Source organism: Ranitomeya variabilis, chromosome 4 (assembly GCF_051348905.1).
Source record: "Ranitomeya variabilis isolate aRanVar5 chromosome 4, aRanVar5.hap1, whole genome shotgun sequence".
Taxonomy (NCBI): domain Eukaryota; kingdom Metazoa; phylum Chordata; class Amphibia; order Anura; family Dendrobatidae; genus Ranitomeya; species Ranitomeya variabilis.
The window spans coordinates 750,739,018-750,755,390 of NC_135235.1; the positions used below are offsets into that span (position 1 = coordinate 750,739,018).

Sequence of the window (16,373 nt, forward strand, 5' to 3'; positions counted from 1 at the left end):
GCTCGCGTCCGTCTCCCCTCCCTCCCTCCGGGCTCGCGTCCGTCTCCCCTCCCTCCCTCCGGGCTCGCGTCCGTCTCCCCTCCCTCCCTCCGGGCTCGCGTCCGTCTCCCCTCCCTCCCTCCGGGCTCGCGTCCGTCTCCCCTCCCTCCCTCCGGGCTCGCGTCCGTCTCCCCTCCCTCCCTCCGGGCTCGCGTCCGTCTCCCCTCCCTCCCTCCGGGCTCGCGTCCGTCTCCCCTCCCTCCCTCCGGGCTCGCGTCCGTCTCCCCTCCCTCCCTCCGGGCTCGCGTCCGTCTCCCCTCCCTCCGGGCTCGCGTCCGTCTCCCCTCCCTCCCTCCGGGCTCGCGTCCGTCTCCCCTCCCTCCCTCCGGGCTCGCGTCCGTCTCCCCTCCCTCCGGGCTCGCGTCCGTCTCCCCTCCCTCCGGGCTCGCGTCCGTCTCCCCTCCCTCCCTGCGGGCCTGTGTCTCCGTCGTGAGCCCAGAGGGAGGGAGTCTGTCTCCCCCCAATTCCCAGACTCCCACTCTCAGACAGCGCACACAGTGTCGGTGTTTTTGTCTTGTCTTGTGGGCCCAGCTTCCTTTGTGGATCCCCACCAGGCCCGGATCACAGGAGCTGCGCAGTTTGTTGCATGGTCATCACCAGGGAGGACTGACCCCTCGGGGGGCCGCTGCATTTACAGGCTTGTGTTTGTGACTAAGTGACCCCCAACCACTGTCAGTGTGTGTATGCAGGGTCTCCTCCCCTCGCAGCGCAGGGGCCGGCAGGTAAGTGGGGATGTTGTGTGTGTCCGCTCATCCTCCGTGTCCCGCTCATTTACTGTGGTGGTCCGGTCATTGTGTTGTACGGTGTCCCCCCGGCACGTCATTGTTGTAGGGTCGTGTTGTTGTGAGGGTTCAAATGGAGGAAGCGATGTCCCCAGTATCGGGGGGTCCAGTCCCCCAGTCCGGGGGTTTCGTCAGGCCCCATCACTGTGTTGTGCATGTGTTTGTGCTCTGATCGCCCTCATGGTGTCCGGTTCTATGCAGAGGGGGCGTACTCCAGGGGGTCGGATCTTATGCAGACAGTTGGGGGCTGCAGCAGTGGGATGCCCCCGGACCACCCACAGTGCACAGATTACATACAGGGCGCCACTGTGCCCCAGAGCTGCGCTCACTGTGCTGCACACATCTCCCAGCACTCCCTGCTGTATCTTTCCTCCCTCTCCGCTGTCCACCAGCTTGCTGACTGTCTCCAGTAACAAGCAGCAGAATGCTGAGTGCAGCTGTGGAGCTCAATAGTGCAGTCAGTCCGGAGGAGTCGGTGACCACAGGAAATGCAGGGGGGGGGGGGAATAATCCAAATTATGGTCACTCCCGGAGCGGGGGTGGATGAGCTGAGATTTCAGGGCAGGGGTGGATGAGCTGAGATTTCAGGGCAGGGGTGTGGATGAGCTGAGATTTCAGGGCAGGGGTGGATGAGCTGAGATTTCGGAGAGGGGGAAATGAGCTGAGATTTTGGGGGTGGATGAGCTGAGATTTTGGGGGCGAGGGGGTAGATGAGCTTAGATTTCGGGAGAGGGGGAAATAAGCTGAGATTTTGGGGGTGGATGAGCTGAGAATTGGGGTGAGGGGGTGGATGAGCTGAGATTTCGGGGCAGGGGTGGATGAGCTGAGATTTTGGGGGCGCGGGGGTAGATGAGCTGAGATTTCGGAGAGGGGGAAATGAGCTGAGATTTTGGGGGTGGATGAGCTGAGATTTTGGGGGCGAGGGGGTAGATGAGCTGAGATTTCGGAGAGGGGGAAATGAGCTGAGATTTTGGGGGTGGATGAGCTGAGATTTTGGGGGCGCGGGGGTGATGAGCTGAGATTTCGGGAGGGGAGTAAATGAACTGAGATTTCGGGGCAGGGGTGGATGAGCTGAGATTTTGGGGGTGAGGGGGTGGATGCGCTGAGATGTCAGTGATGGGGGATAGGTGAGCTGAGACTTCTGGTGTGGATGAGCTATTTCGAGGGTGGGGGTGGATGATCTGAGATTTCAGGAGAGGGAAAATAGCTGAGATTTTGGGGGTGGATGAGCTGAGATTTTGTGGGTGGGGGTGGAGGAGCTGAGATTTCGGGGGTGGGGGGTGGATGAGCTGAGATTTTGGGGGTGGGGGGTGGATGAGCTGAGATTTTGGTGGGGTGGATGAGCTGAGATTTTGGGGTGGGAGGGTAGGTGAGCTGAGACTTTGGGGCGGTGCAGGTGAGCTGAGATTTTGGGGGTGGGGGGGAGATGAGCTGACATATCTGGTCTCCCCCTCTGCACAGACCCCAGTCATGGCTTCCATTCATCGCCCGGGCCATGTCACCGCCACCTGCTCTCGGCGCAGCCTGTGTCGCCCCCGTGCCGCGGATCCACAGAGGAAGCTGAGGGCGTGGTGCGTGTCGCCCCCTTCTGACGGTCGGGTGTCTGCTGTGAATTGTTGCAGGTTCTATATTGGCTGTGAGCTTTGTGCTAATTGGTATCACGGACAATGTGTTGGCATCACAGAGACGGAGGCCAAGAAAGTGGATGTGTACATCTGTAATGAGTGTAAACGCTCACAAGAGGGCAGCAGTGAGGAGTTGTATTGTATCTGCAGGACGCCCTATGATGATTCACAGTGAGTCGGGGTCTTTACTACTAATGAGCTCGTTGGATGTTTGCCGCTTCCCGTTTCTGTAGTGTCCTCATTAACCTGAGCCGAGCATGCTGCCCCCCGATGGGGCGGACTGTCTGGTGCCCCCCAGTACATGTCACCATGACCTCTCTGTGCACCATGTGATGCATGTCCTCCGGACTGATAACTGCGAGCAGCGCCTCTCTCTGCTTCACACCTGGATACTGATGTGCTGGCGGCCCCTGCTGTCTGCTCCTGTGCACTGCAGCGCTGCCCCGCACAGTGCTCAGAGACTCTGCAGCTTCTGCTTTAGGGATGTTTGGTGTCAGCAGCCGTGAGATTGCGCCTGGCGCTCGTCCTGTGCGACGTCTCTGCTCGTCCTGTGCGATGTCTCCGGCCTCAGCTCACCCCTGCTCTTGTGTTGGACTGTGCAGATTTTACATCGGATGTGATCGCTGCCAGAACTGGTTCCACGGCCGCTGCGTCGGGATTTTACAGAGTGAAGCCGAGTATATAGATGAGTACGTGTGTCCCGAGTGTCAGTCCACTGAGGACGCCATGACGGTGCTGAGCCCCCTGACCGACAAGGACTACGAAGGACTGAAACGAGTTCTCAGGTCATTGCAGGTACGAATGCTTCTGCCTGTAAAGTTATACCCCAGAGCTGCACTCACTATTCTGCTGGTGCAGTCACCGTGTACATACATTACTGATCCTGAGTTACATCCTGTATTATACCTCAGAGCTGCACTCACTATTCTGCTGGTGCAGTCACCGTGTACATACATTACTGATCCTGGGTTACCTCCTGTATTATACCCCAGAGCTGCAGTCACTGTGTACATACATTACATTACTGATCCTGAGTTACATCCTGTATTATACCCCAGAGCTGCACTCACTATTCTGCTGGTGCAGTCACCGTGTACATACATTACTGATCCTGAGTTACATCCTGTATTATACCTCAGAGCTGCACTCACTATTCTGCTGGTGCAGTCACCGTGTACATACATTACTGATCCTGGGTTACCTCCTGTATTATACCCCAGAGCTGCACTCACTATTCTGCTGGTGCAGTCACTGTGTACATACATTACATTACTGATCCTGAGTTACATCCTGTATTATACCCCAGAGCTGCACTCACTATTCTGCTGGTGCAGTCACTGTGTACATACATTACATTACTGATCCTGGGTTACCTCCTGTATTATACCCCAGAGCTGCACTCACTATTCTGCTGGTGCAGTCACTGTGTACATACATTACATTACTGATCCTGGGTTACCTCCTGTATTATACCCCAGAGCTGCACTCACTATTCTGCTGGTGCAGTCACTGTGTACATACATTACATTACTGATCCTGAGTTACATCCTGTATTATACCCCAGAGCTGCACTCACTATTCTGCTGGTGCAGTCACTGTGTACATACATTACATTACTGATCCTGGGTTACCTCCTGTATTATACCCCAGAGCTGCACTCACTATTCTGCTGGTGCAGTCACTGTGTACATACATTACATTACTGATCCTGGGTTACCTCCTGTATTATACCCCAGAGCTGCACTCACTATTCTGCTGGTGCAGTCACTGTGTACATACATAACTTCTTCAGTATTATGCTCCAGAGCTGCGCTCACTATAGTGGTGCACTGACGCTTCTGTCTCCTGCAGGCACATAAGATGGCGTGGCCGTTCCTTGAAGCCGTGGACCCGGAGGATGCTCCGGATTATTATGCGGTGATTAAGGAGCCAATGGGTGAGTGAGATGATGAGGGTTGTGCTCCTTCTGTGTGGTGTCGGTTCTTGCTCCGGGGTAACACTGGGAATAGTGAGTTTTCGGGGGCCAGGATCCTGCTGGGGTCCGAGAGCTGCTGTCACTGACCAGCACTTCACATCATAGGGTCTTGGTGGGGGAGGGAAGCTGGAAACAGGAGAATCAGGACACAGAAGGTTCTGGCACCGCTGCCACAGAGAGATTTCACCATTGGCCTCTTGTAGGGTTTTGTTCTCCTCCGGAGCTGCGCTCCTCCCCGGTGAGAGAAGGCATTTGGCACCAGTCACTGATGCCCTCATTCTCCACTGAGCGTAAATAACGAGGTGGCGGAGATGAACCTCACAATCATGTGCGTGTCTCGTCTTACAGCTGAGGCCTTGTTACAGTGTATCCATCCGAGGCTTTATCTCTGATACATTGTGACAAAACCTCAGGACGGAGCAATTCTGATCCTGGTTTTGTGCAGAAGTTTCCCAAGTTCCAATCGCTGCGCTCCACCACTGCCTCATCCCCTCTCTTCCGCTGCGCTGTCTCGCCCGCTCTCTTCCGCCGCCGTCTCGCCCGCTCTCTTCCGCCGCCGTCTCGCCCGCTCGCTTCCGCCGCCGTCTCGCCCGCTCTCTTCCGCCGCCGTCTCGCCCCCTCTTCCGCCTCGCTCCCCGCACTCTCGCCCCTCTCTTCCGCCGCGCCCCCCTCGCTCTCTTGCCCCTTCTCTTCTGCTGCGCTCCCCACGCTCTCTTGCCCCCTCTCTTCCGCCGTGCTTCCCCACGCTGTCTTACCCTCTCTTCCACCGCGCTCTTCACGCTCTCCCTTTCTCTTCCGCCGCGCTCCCCACGCTCTCGCCCCCCTCTCTTCCACCGCTCTCCCCACGCTGTCTTGCCCCCTCTCTTCTGCCACGCTCCCCACGCTGTCTTGCCCCCTCTTCTGCCGCTCTTCCGCCGCGCTCCCCGCACTCTCCCCCTCTTCTGCAGCACTCCCCACACTCTCTCCCCCTCTCTTCCCCCACACTCTCGCCCCCTCTCTTCCACCGCACTCCCTGAACTTTCGCCCCCTCTTTTCTGCCGCTCTTCCCTGCCGCTCTTCCGCTGCCGTCTCGCCCTTTCTCTTCCCCCGCACTCTCCCTCTCTTCTGCAGCACTCTCTCCCTCTCTTCCTCTGCACTGTCTCACCCCCTCTCTTCCGCCGTGCTCCCAGCACTGTCTCGTCCCCCCTCTTCCGCCGCGCTCCCAGCACTGTCTCGCCCCCTCTCTTCTGCTTCGCTCCCCGCACTGTCTCGCCCCCTCTCTTCCGCCACGCTCCCCGTACTGTCTCGCCCCCTCTCTTCCTCCGCGCTCCCCACACTGTCTCGCCCCCTCTTCTCTTCCGCCGCGCTCCCCGCACTGTCTCGCCTCGCCGTTGTCTCACCTCCTTTCTTTCGTCTCGCAGACCTGGCCACCATGGAGGACAGAATTCGCAGCCGATACTACAAGAAGCTGACTGAGTTTGTGGCCGACATGACCAAAATATTCGACAACTGCCGCTACTACAACCCCAGCGAGTCCACATTCTGCCAGAGCGCCGAGGTCCTCGAGTCCTATTTCGTGCAGAAGCTAAAGGCTTTCAAGGCGAGCAGGTGAGTGTTGGCCGGACCTCTGTCCCCCACATTACTTGTATCGGGGTGTGACCTGTTTTCTGTACTGTGCAGGTCCCACAACAACAAGCTGCAGTCCTCCTCCTAGACCGCGGCAGCAGGAAGACGCAGAACTCTGAGGAGTCGGATTAATTTGTCCAAAGGACAAAAGCGACAGAAGAAGCGGAGAAACGGCGAGCGGACGGAGGAGGCCGGACCGCGTCCTCACCGGGGGAGTCTGCCGGGATTGGGGGCGGTGGACCTGGAGTTTCCCGCGATGGAGCAGCGCTCGCTCCGTGCATCATGTCGCATGTTCTTCAGTGAAGAAGCGGTTTAGCGTTCAGAGACTCTTTGACGTATTTATTTATTGCTCAGAGACCTTTTTTTATTCCTGCTCATTTGTCGACTAATTATTTTTTCTTACAAAAATGAAAAAAAAAAAAAAATTTCTAAAACAGAAAACATTTTTTTCTAAAACGAAAAAAAAAACAACATCCCAGCCGCTCTGGACGGATGCAGTTCGGACCCGACGAACTTGTCCTGTGTTTTAACACGATTCCTGAAATTAAATGGAAAGAAAAAGCAAAACACAAAATCCTAAAAAAGTCGTTTCTTTCTATGAAAGGAGAGACTACCGGACGTGTGACCGCAGCGACCGGATGCTCAGCACCGCCGGCTGGACTGTTAGGACTGGTGACTGTTGGGTGAGCAGGCAGGGGTCCCCTCCTCCACTCTGGAATATTCATTTTCGGGTTTCTTTGTAAACTGTTTGTCAATTTGAATTTTCTATGTAAAATTAAAAGTCCTGGATGTAAATGACACAATAAACGGGGACAACACGTCTCCTCGACCATCGTCGCATTGCCTGTGCTGAGTGACCGTCTGGTGCCACGAAACGTCCGGCACGGAGTCTAACCCCCCTCATCTGTGCCACGAAACGTCTGGCGCTGAGTCTAACCCCCTTCATCTGTGCCACGAAACGTCCGGCACTGAGTCTAACCCCCTTCATCTGTGCCACGAAACGTCCGGCGTGGAGTCTATCCCCCCTCATCTATCTGGTGCCACGCTACTCCAAAATCTCCCCTACTATAAAAGACTGGGGGCATCAATGCCGGGCCACCTGGACTCCTCTATTCTCCTCTGTCGTCGTCCTCTCTCTGGGCTCTCGTCGTCGTTCCCCAACACCCCCCCCCCGGCTCTCCTCTGTTGTACTTCTTCTGGGCTCTCCCCGCAGTCGTCCTCCTCCCTCCAGGCTCTCCCCTCTGTTGTCATCGTCCTCTCTCTGGGCTCTCCATTCTGTCGTCCTCCCTTCGGGCTCTCCATTCTGTCGTCCTCCCTTCGGTCTCTCCATTCTGTCGTCCTCCCTTCGGGCTCTCCATTCTGTCGTCCTCCCTTCGGGCTCTCCATTCTGTCGTCCTCCCTTCGGGCTCTCCATTCTGTCGTCCTCCCTTCGGGCTCTCCATTCTGTCGTCCTCCCTTCGGGCTCTCCATTCTGTCGTCCTCCCTTCGGGCTCTGCCCTTTGTTGTCCGCCTCCCTCTGTACTCTCCCCTCTGTTGTCGGCGTTTTCTTTCCTCTGGGCTCTCCATTCTGTCGTCGTCCCTTCGGGCTCTGCCCTTTGTTGTCGTCCTCCCTCTGTACTCTTCCTCTCTGTTGTCATCGTTCTCCTTCCTCTGGGCTCTCCATTCTGTTGCCCTCTTCCCTTTGGGCTCTCCATTCTGTTGCCCTCCTTCTTTTGGGCTCTCCATTCTGTCGTCCTCCCTCCAGGCTCTCCCCTCTGTCGACGTCCTCTCCCCCCTGTCGACGTCCTCTCCCCCCTGTCGACGTCCTCTCCCCCCTGTCGACGTCCTCTCCCCCCTGTCGACGTCCTCTCCCCCCTGTCGACGTCCTCTCCCCCCTGTCGACGTCCTCTCCCCCCTGTCGACGTCCTCTCCCCCCTGTCGACGTCCTCCTCTCCTGTTGTGAGATTGTGTCTGAGTCTCAGCACAGCAGGCGCACGGTGGTGTCGCTAGATGACGCAATGATGTCACTAGATGGCGCGCTGGGTCTTAGAAAAAATTATTATATCGCGTCAACATATTCCGCAGCACTTTACATTTTGGAGGGGACTTGTACAGACAATAAAAGACATAAATCACCAAATACAGGAGCAGTGAGGGCCCCGATCACCAGATACAGGGGCAGTCAGGGCCCCGATCACCAGATACAGGGGCAGTGAGGAAATGGGGGGGGGGGGGCATGAGAGGTGGATGGTTATAATTGCTTTCATTGTACGGTCCGACCATCAATGTAATAAATCGGGTGTTCATGTAATGTTGCATGAACCAGTAACCAACCGGAATGTGTAAAAGTACAGACAGAGTGTGAGAACAAGATAGGAGGGTCCTGGTTATGGTGAAAATTTTGAATGGCCACACATGGATAGTTAGGTTAATGTGTTGAGGCGATAGGTCAGGCTGAAGAAATGCATTTTCAGTGCACTCTTAAAACTGTGGGTATTAGGGATTAATCGAAGTGTCCTGCGTAGTGCATTCCAAAGAATTGGAGCAGTACAAGAGAAGTCTTGGAAACGGGAATGGGAGGTTCTGATTATTGAGGATGTTAACTTCCGGTCAGTAGCAGAACGGAGAGCATGGGAAGGGTAGTAGACAGATGATGGTGGTAGACAGAGGCGAGGGAGATGTAGGGTGGTGCTGAACCGTGGAGGGTCTGGTAGGGTGGCAGACTGAGGCAAGGGAGATGATGTAGGGTGGTGCTGAGCAGTGGAGGGCATGGGAAGGGTGGTAGACTGAGGCGAGGGAGGAGATGTAAAGTGGTGCTGAACCGTGGAGGGCACAGGTAGGGTGGTAGACTGAGGCGAGGGAGATGTAGGGTGGTGCTGAACCGTGGAGGGTCTGGCAGGGTGGCAGACTGAGGCAAGGGAGATGATGTAGGGTGGTGCTGAGCAGTGGAGGGCATGGGAAGGGTGGTAGACTGAGGCGAAGGAAGATGTAGGGTGGTGCTGAGGGCACAGGTGGGCTGGTAGACTGAGGCCAGGGAGGAGATGTAGGGTGGTGCTGAGCTGTGGAGGGCATGGGAATGGTGGTAGACTGAAGCGAGGAAGATGTAAGGTGGTGCTGAACCGTGGAGGGCACAGGTAGCGTGGTAGACTGAGGTGAGGGAGGAGATGTAGGGTGGTGCTGAGCTGTGGAGGGCATGGGAAGGGTGGTAGACTGAGGCGAGGGAGGAGATGCAAGGTGGTGCTGAACCGTGGAGGGCACAGGTAGGGTGGTAGACTGAGGTGAAGGAGATGTAGGGTGGTGCTGAGCCGTGGAGAGCACAGTCAGGGTGGTAGACTGAGGTGAAGGAGATGTAGGGTGGTGCTGAGCCGTGGAGGGCACTGTCAGGGTGGTAGACTGAGGCGAGAGAGATGTAGGATGGTGCTGAACCGTGGAGGGCATGGGAAGGGTGGTAGACTGAGACGATTGAGATGTAGAGTGGTGCTGAACTGTGGAGGGCACAGCTAGGGTGGTAGACTGAGATGAGGGAGAAGATGTAGGGTGGTGCTGAACCGTGGAGGGCATGGGAAGGGTGGTAGACTGAGACGATGGAGATGTCGGGTGGTGCTGATCGTGGAGGGCACAAACAGGAGGGTAGACTGAGGCGAGGGAGTTGATATAGGGTTGTGCTGAGCCGTGGAGGGCACAGGTAGGGTGGTAGACTGGCGAGGGAGATGCAGGGTGGTGCTGAACCGTGGAGAGCACAGGCAGGGTGGTAGACTGGCGAGGGGAGAGTTTGGTAAGAGGGAGACCAATTAGTAGAGAGTTACAATAGTCCAGAAGAATTACTAAGAGAAACAGAGTTTTTTGCAGAGTTGAAAGTAAGAAAAGGTTGAATTCTATGAATGTTTTTGAGGTGTAGATGACGAGAGCGAGCCAGTGATCGGATGTGGGGGGGTGAATGAAAGTTCGGAATCAAGTATGACCCCAAGACAGTGGGCATGCTGCTGAGGAGTAATAATAAAATGACACATGGAGATGGCAAGGTCGGGCACAGGTAGGTTAGTGGAGGGAGGAAACACAGGGAGTTCACTTTTTGACAGATTCAGTTTCAGAGGGAGGACAATCCGGGGTATCTGTAGTAATGGAGGGGTGATGTCGGGAGACAATGTGGATAATTGGTGTCTCCAGCATAGAGATGGGACTGGAAACAAAATCTACTGATGGTTTCTGCAATAGGAGCAGTATACAAAGAGAAGAGGAGGAGGGCTAGGACTGATCCTTGAGGAACTTCAACAGTAAGAGGAGGGACCCTAGGACTGACCCTGAGGAAACGGCAGTAAGAAGAGGGGGCCTAGCATTGACCCTGAGGAACCCCGACAGTAAGAGGAGGGGACCTAGCACTGACCCTGAGGAACCCAGACCTTAAGAAGAGGGATCCTAGGACTGAGCCTCGAGGAACCCCGACAGTAAGAGGAGGGGGCCTAGGACTGACCCTGAGGAAACACGACAGTGAGAAGAGGGGAAAAAACAAAAATTGAGCTTGACTTAAGTTGGTACACATGCAGCACATAAATGCATGCTCAAACCGGCCATAAAACACAAAAAAACTACAAGAGAAAAAATGAGCAAAAACCCTGCTGTAAAATAAGTAAAAAGCAAAAAGTGCATTTAAATAACAGAGTTTTTAGTAACACTGTTTTTGATCAAAAATAGCATAAAAGCCATCCCGCCACGTCACGGTAACTCTGATCGGGACGGTCCTACACTGTCTAATATTAAAAACCTTACTATGTGTCAATGTTGACCTCAGTGAGAATAAGGGCAGACAAAAGGGTGCACTCTTTGCTTTTTACTTATTTTCAACAGGGTTTTTGCTCATTTTTTCTCTTGTAGGTTTTTTTTTAGTAAGAAGAGGGGGACTAGTACTGACCCTGAGGAACCCCGACAGTAAGAGGAGGGGACCTATGACTGAGCCCTGAGGAACCCGGACTGTAAGAGGAGGGGGCCTTGGACTGATCCTTGAAGAACCCTGACAGTAAGAGTAAGAGTCCTAGGACTGAGCCTTGAGGAACCCTGACAGTAATAGAAGGGGACCTAGGATTGAGCCCCAAGGAACCTCGACAGTAAGAGGAAGGGACCTAGGACTGAGCCTTGAGGAACCCCGACAATAAGAAGGGACCTAGGACTGAGCCCCTAGGAATCCCGACAGAGGAGGGGACCTAGGACTGAGCCCCTAGGAATCCCGACAGAGGAGGGGACCTAGGACTGATCCTTGAGGAACCCCGACAATAAGAGGAAGGGACCTAGGACTGAGCCCCTAGGAATCCCGACAGAGGAGGGGACCTAGGACTGATCCTTGAGGAACCCTGACAATAAGAGGAAGGGACCTAGGACTGAGCCCCTAGGAATCCCGACAGAGGAGGGGACCTAGGACTGATCCTTGAGGAACCCCGACAGTGAAAGGAGGGGACCTAGGACTGATCCTTGAGGAAGCCGAACAGTAAGGGGAAAAGGAGAGGAAGAAGAGCCAGCAAAAGACACAATGAAGGAGCAGTTAGAGAGGTAGGAAAACCAGGAGAGGACGGTGTCATTGAGCCCGATGGAGAGGAGCATAGTGAGGAGGAGCTGATGATCTACAGTGTCGAATGCTGCGGAGAGATCCAGGAGAATTAGCATGGAGTAGTGACCTTTGGATTTAGCTGTTAGTAGGTCATTATAGACTTTAGTGAGGGCAGTTTCGGTAGAGTGTAAAGAGCGGAAACCAGATTGAAGAGGGTCGAGAAGAGTTATCTGAGAGATAGCGGGTAAGACGGGAGTGGACCAGGCGTTCCAGGAGTTTATAGATGAAGGGAAGATTAGAAACAGTTTTGGTCAAGGGATGGATTTTTAAGTAATGGATGTATGATGGCATGCTTAAATGACGAGGGAAAGATACTGAAAGAGAGAGAGAGGTTGAATAATTTTGTTAGGTGAGTGGAGACAGCTGGGGAAATGGACTGGAGGAGATGTGAGGGAATAGGGTCACTGGTGCAAGTAGTAGGGCGAGAAGATGCCTGATCACTTCTTCCATGACGTCATTACACTGTGCGGGGGGAGGCCTCTTATGCTGTGGGGGAGGAGGGGGTCTCTGTGGGGGGGTCCATTCCTCCGGCCATGTCTGTACTCCAGAGCAGATGCCTATAACTTACTATCACACTCGGTGATTTCTCTGGATTTCCTGTGATCGGTGCAGATACATGTAACAAACATCGCCATGGTAACTGGTGCGGATACATGTAACAATCATTGCCATGGTAACCAGTGTGGATACATGTAACAATCAACCCATGGTAACTATTTTCGTCCGCAGAAGACTCCAGACCTGACTCTATAGTCAGTGATACAGCAGTCAGGGGTCTCATGTGGCCCCTCGTAAAAGTATCTGCCCACCTATGGTTTGTCCTGTCCCATCAGCTCCAGACATCATCTGCTGGAGGAGGGTCCGGGACCCCAATACATTTTCTCCTCATTTCACAGTATTGGGGAGAGTCGCGCACGCTGTGTCCCGGACCACGGGTTGTTCTGTGTCCCAGATCTGGGTCCTCGGGGTTATGTACATCTGGAGAGGGCGGCCCGCAGCCCCCGGCCATCCTTCCTCTGGTTGAATCTCCTGGTGAAGCTGCTGCCACTCCTCACCAGCCCGTCACCAGCGCGCAACCGGCCGCTGACAACACGCAGCACCGCCGGCGCTAACTGCATTCCCCGGCGGTAGATCTGCCCCATCATAATGTAACGGCCCCCTACAGTGGGAGAAAAGCAGGGACTAAGCAATGTGGTACCATGTATCTAATCCTATCCTGTGTGATACTGACTGCTGAGCCGTGTATCTAATCCTATCCTGTGTGATACTGACTGCTGAGCCGTGTATCTAATCCTCTCCTGTGTGATACTGACTGCTGAGCTGTGTATCTAATCCTATCCTGTGTGATACTGACTGCTGAGCCGTGTATCTAATCCTCTCCTGTGTGATACTGACTGCTGAGCCGTGTATCTAATCCTATCCAGTGTGATACTGACTGCTGAGCCGTGTATCTAATCCTATCCTGTGTGATACTGACTGCTGAGCCGTGTATCTAATCCTATCCTGTGTGATACTGACTGCTGAGCCGTGTATCTAATCCTATCCTGTGTGATACTGACTGCTGAGCCGTGTATCTAATCCTATCCTGTGTGATACTGACTGCTGAGCCGTGTATCTAATCCTATCCTGTGTGATACTGACCGCTGAGCCGTGTATCTAATCCTCTCCTGTGTGATACTGACCGCTGAGCCGTGTATCTAATCCTATCCAGTGTGATACTGACTGCTGAGCTGTGTATCTAATCCTATCCTGTGATACTTACTGCTGAGCCATGTATCTAATCCTCTCCTGTGTGATACTGACTGCTGAGCCGTGTATCTAATCCTATCCAGTGTGATACTGACTGCTGAGCCGTGTATCTAATCCTATCCTGTGTGATACTGACTGCTGAGCCGTGTATCTAATCCTATCCTGTGTGATACTGACTGCTGAGCTGTGCATCTAATCCTATCCTGTGTGATACTGACTGCTGAGCCGTGTATCTAATCCTCTCCTGTGTGATACTGACTGCTGGGCGGTGTATCTAATCCTATCCTGTGTGATACTGAGTGCTGAGCCATGTATCTAATCCTAAACTGTGTGATACTGACTGCTGAGCCGTGTATCTAATCCTATCCTGTGTGATACTGACAGCTGAGCCGTGTATCTAATCCTCTCCTGTGTGATACTGACTGCTGAGCCGTGTATCTAATCCTATCCTGTGTGATACTGTCTGCTGAACCGTGTATCTAATTCTTGGTGGCGGTACACTACTCACCCAGTTGGAGGTGTGGGGTGTTCAGGGCGAGGACAGTAACCCTGGAGAAGGCTCCGCTGTCGGGGGTGAGGTACAGTCGTCCCGTCTTGTACAATCCTCCACTGCTCACCAGGACGGTCAAGATCCGGGCTCCTCCGCCGACCACTTCCACATCATGGATGATCCCGTTCACAGCTGTGAGGGAGGGAGGTCTTGGTACAAGGTAGTCATGGTATTGGGCAGTCCTGGTACTGGGCGATCTTGGTATTGGGCAGTCTTGGTTCTGGGCATTCTTGGTACTGGTTGATCATGGTATTGGGCAGTCTTGGTACCGGGTAGTCATGGTATTGGGCAGTCTTGGTACCGGGTGGTCATGGTATTGGGCAGTCTTGGTACCGGGTGGTCATGCTATTGGGCAGACCTGGTACTGGGCAGTCTTGGTATTTGTCAGTCTTGGTTCCGGGCAGTCTTGCTATTGGGCAGTCTTGGTACCAGGTGGTCATGGTTTTGGGTGGTCTTGGAAGTGCAAAACGAAGGAATGAGGGGAAGGAAACCCAGACAGTAGAGAAAGGGGGAGTGGAGACCCCTAGGTAGTTCTAATAGCACCCTGCCTCCCCTACTGTCCCTAAATTGGTTTCTCACCAATCGCCAAGCAGGAACCTAAGCCCTGTATATCCCTAGAGCCAGGCCCAGGATGGGGAGGGGGGATGAGCACTGGTCAGTCCCCACTGTAAACTAAAGACAAAAAAGGTAGACAGACAATCGGAATGAACTTACCTTGAGCGGTCGGTCTTGGTAACGGGTGGTTTTGGTACTGAGCGGTCTTGGTATTGGGCGGTCATGGTATTGGGCTGTCTTGGTACTGGGAGGTCTTGGTATTGGGCGGTCTTGGTACCGGGTGGTCTTGGTACCGGGTGGTCTTGGTACCGGGAGGTCTTGGTATTGGGTGATCTTGGTATTGGGTGGTCTTGGTACCGGGAGGTCTTGTATTGGGAGATCTTGGTACCGGGTGGTCTTGTCAAGGTGAAAATATATATCTTTATACTCTTTTTGTACTTTTATATATCTTATACTGTGAAACAATAAGTTTTTCCTATCTGCTAGCTAATGCAAATGTAATTGTATCTAAAGATGGCTGCCAGTGTTCATTCTTCATTTCAGTTTAGAATGTGAAGGGTTAAGAATTATTTCTCCTGAAAAGATAACTCTGGAATGTGAAGAAAGAAGTAACCACTGGGAGATGTCCTGACGAATCAGAGAGAGAGACTGAGCACTAGATGTATGCTGCTTAAACTCCGCCTAATGCATTCCTTTTCCTAGAACAATATAGTGCTGTGTATTTGGAAATAAACGCAGTTGCTGTGACGGTTACACACGTGTGTGGATCCACGAGCATGCACTGAGATTGAATCAGCTACCTGTCTGACTCATTCTTACCCGGTACCACATGCTTATAGTTTAATTTGGAATGACTGGTGAATGAGGGTATATTGTCGTTTACGACCCCGACAATTGGCAGCCCAACGGGGGGCGTGGCCAGCGATCCGAGACCCCCTAGACCCATGCCTGGATGTCTGTGGATGATACCCGTAGTGGCTGACCTCGAGGACTGATCACCCTCCGCACACGGTAAGTGGCGATCATATACATTGTATGTGTCACACTTGCTAGTGTCTCAGCCGTTATTGGTTTGTCTGTGGTCTCTTTGGGTCTGGGGAGTGACCGGTCGAGTGGTGAGATCGAACGCGATCCTGTGCCACGCTCTGAACCAGCAACTGAGAGACGTCGCATCCGGTGCGTCCTCTGTACACCACACCTCCTCCACCGGTCATTGTACTCCGTTCAACCACCCTACCCGTGACTGTTATCTAGTAGTGAAGTGAAAGATTGAGAAAGTTGTAGAGTGTGGGGCAGCTTAGAGGAAGGGATAGGAGACGCAGCCTCTGTGATATTGTACCAGCTAGGTAATTAAGACGTCCCGGAGGGGGACAACCTGTATTTCTGTGGAGGGCTCTCACTAGGAGACCGCCTCCCAACGGTTTGGAATATCGTGGCAGGATAGCCTGTTAATCACTGTTGTTCTAGTTTAGGGACAGGAAATATTGAGCGCGAGGCTCTTTTCCTGGTACGTTGAACGCGAAGTTCCGTGGTATAGAACGCAGTGTTGGTATCGCTGCCAGTGGCCTACTGCAGGAGGACACAGTATTCTGTAAGAGTCATGCTGCGTATCTTAAAGCAGAAGAAGTCTGTGCCCCACAAGTTAGATGAGGATTCTGTGGAAGTCAAGGCAATAGTGGAGTCACGGGAGGGAAAGAAGGCAGTCAAGAATGTTGAGAGATTGTATAAGTATGTAGGATTGCCCTCGTCAAGGAGATTGCAGCCGGCTATGTGGCCCAATCTCATAGAAAATAAAAGGGGCATGTTGAAAGATAAAGGATTGTTAGAACAAGCGCAAGCTCATCTGCGAGTTGCGCGAAGCTTAAAGAACAAAGGATGAAAATAGGTTGATGGAGAGGAAGGATCAGATAATATA

General features: G+C 53.6%; 2 protein-coding genes across 9 annotated transcripts in view; one reads left to right on the forward strand and one right to left on the reverse strand.

The window, feature by feature from the left end:
• BPTF (bromodomain PHD finger transcription factor) overlaps window positions 1-6,860 on the forward strand; it is a 37,515-nt gene extending 30,655 nt beyond the window's left edge. For 4 of the 8 annotated variants that reach the window (XM_077254699.1, XM_077254700.1, XM_077254703.1 and 1 more), the window contains 5 exons: window positions 2,444-2,617; window positions 3,049-3,241; window positions 4,298-4,382; window positions 5,822-6,008; window positions 6,081-6,860. In XM_077254699.1, coding sequence (XP_077110814.1) covers window positions 2,444-2,617; window positions 3,049-3,241; window positions 4,298-4,382; window positions 5,822-6,008; window positions 6,081-6,114 — 673 coding nt within the window. In that variant the 3' untranslated portion in view covers window positions 6,115-6,860. Of the gene's footprint in view, window positions 1-2,443; window positions 2,618-3,048; window positions 3,242-4,297; window positions 4,383-5,821; window positions 6,013-6,080 lie in introns of those variants that run through there. The other 4 variants (XM_077254704.1, XM_077254705.1, XM_077254706.1 and 1 more) reach the window with 2 other exon arrangements.
• A 1,189-nt stretch (window positions 6,861-8,049) lies between these two features.
• Window positions 8,050-16,373, reverse strand: part of C4H17orf58 (chromosome 4 C17orf58 homolog) — a 45,359-nt gene continuing 37,035 nt past the window's right edge. The window contains exons 4-5 of the mRNA XM_077254708.1: window positions 13,862-14,035; window positions 8,050-12,763 (exon numbers count right to left, since the gene is read on the reverse strand). Of these exons, the coding sequence (XP_077110823.1) occupies window positions 12,573-12,763; window positions 13,862-14,035 (365 nt within the window). The 3' untranslated portion in view covers window positions 8,050-12,572. The remainder of the gene's footprint in view (window positions 12,764-13,861; window positions 14,036-16,373) is intronic.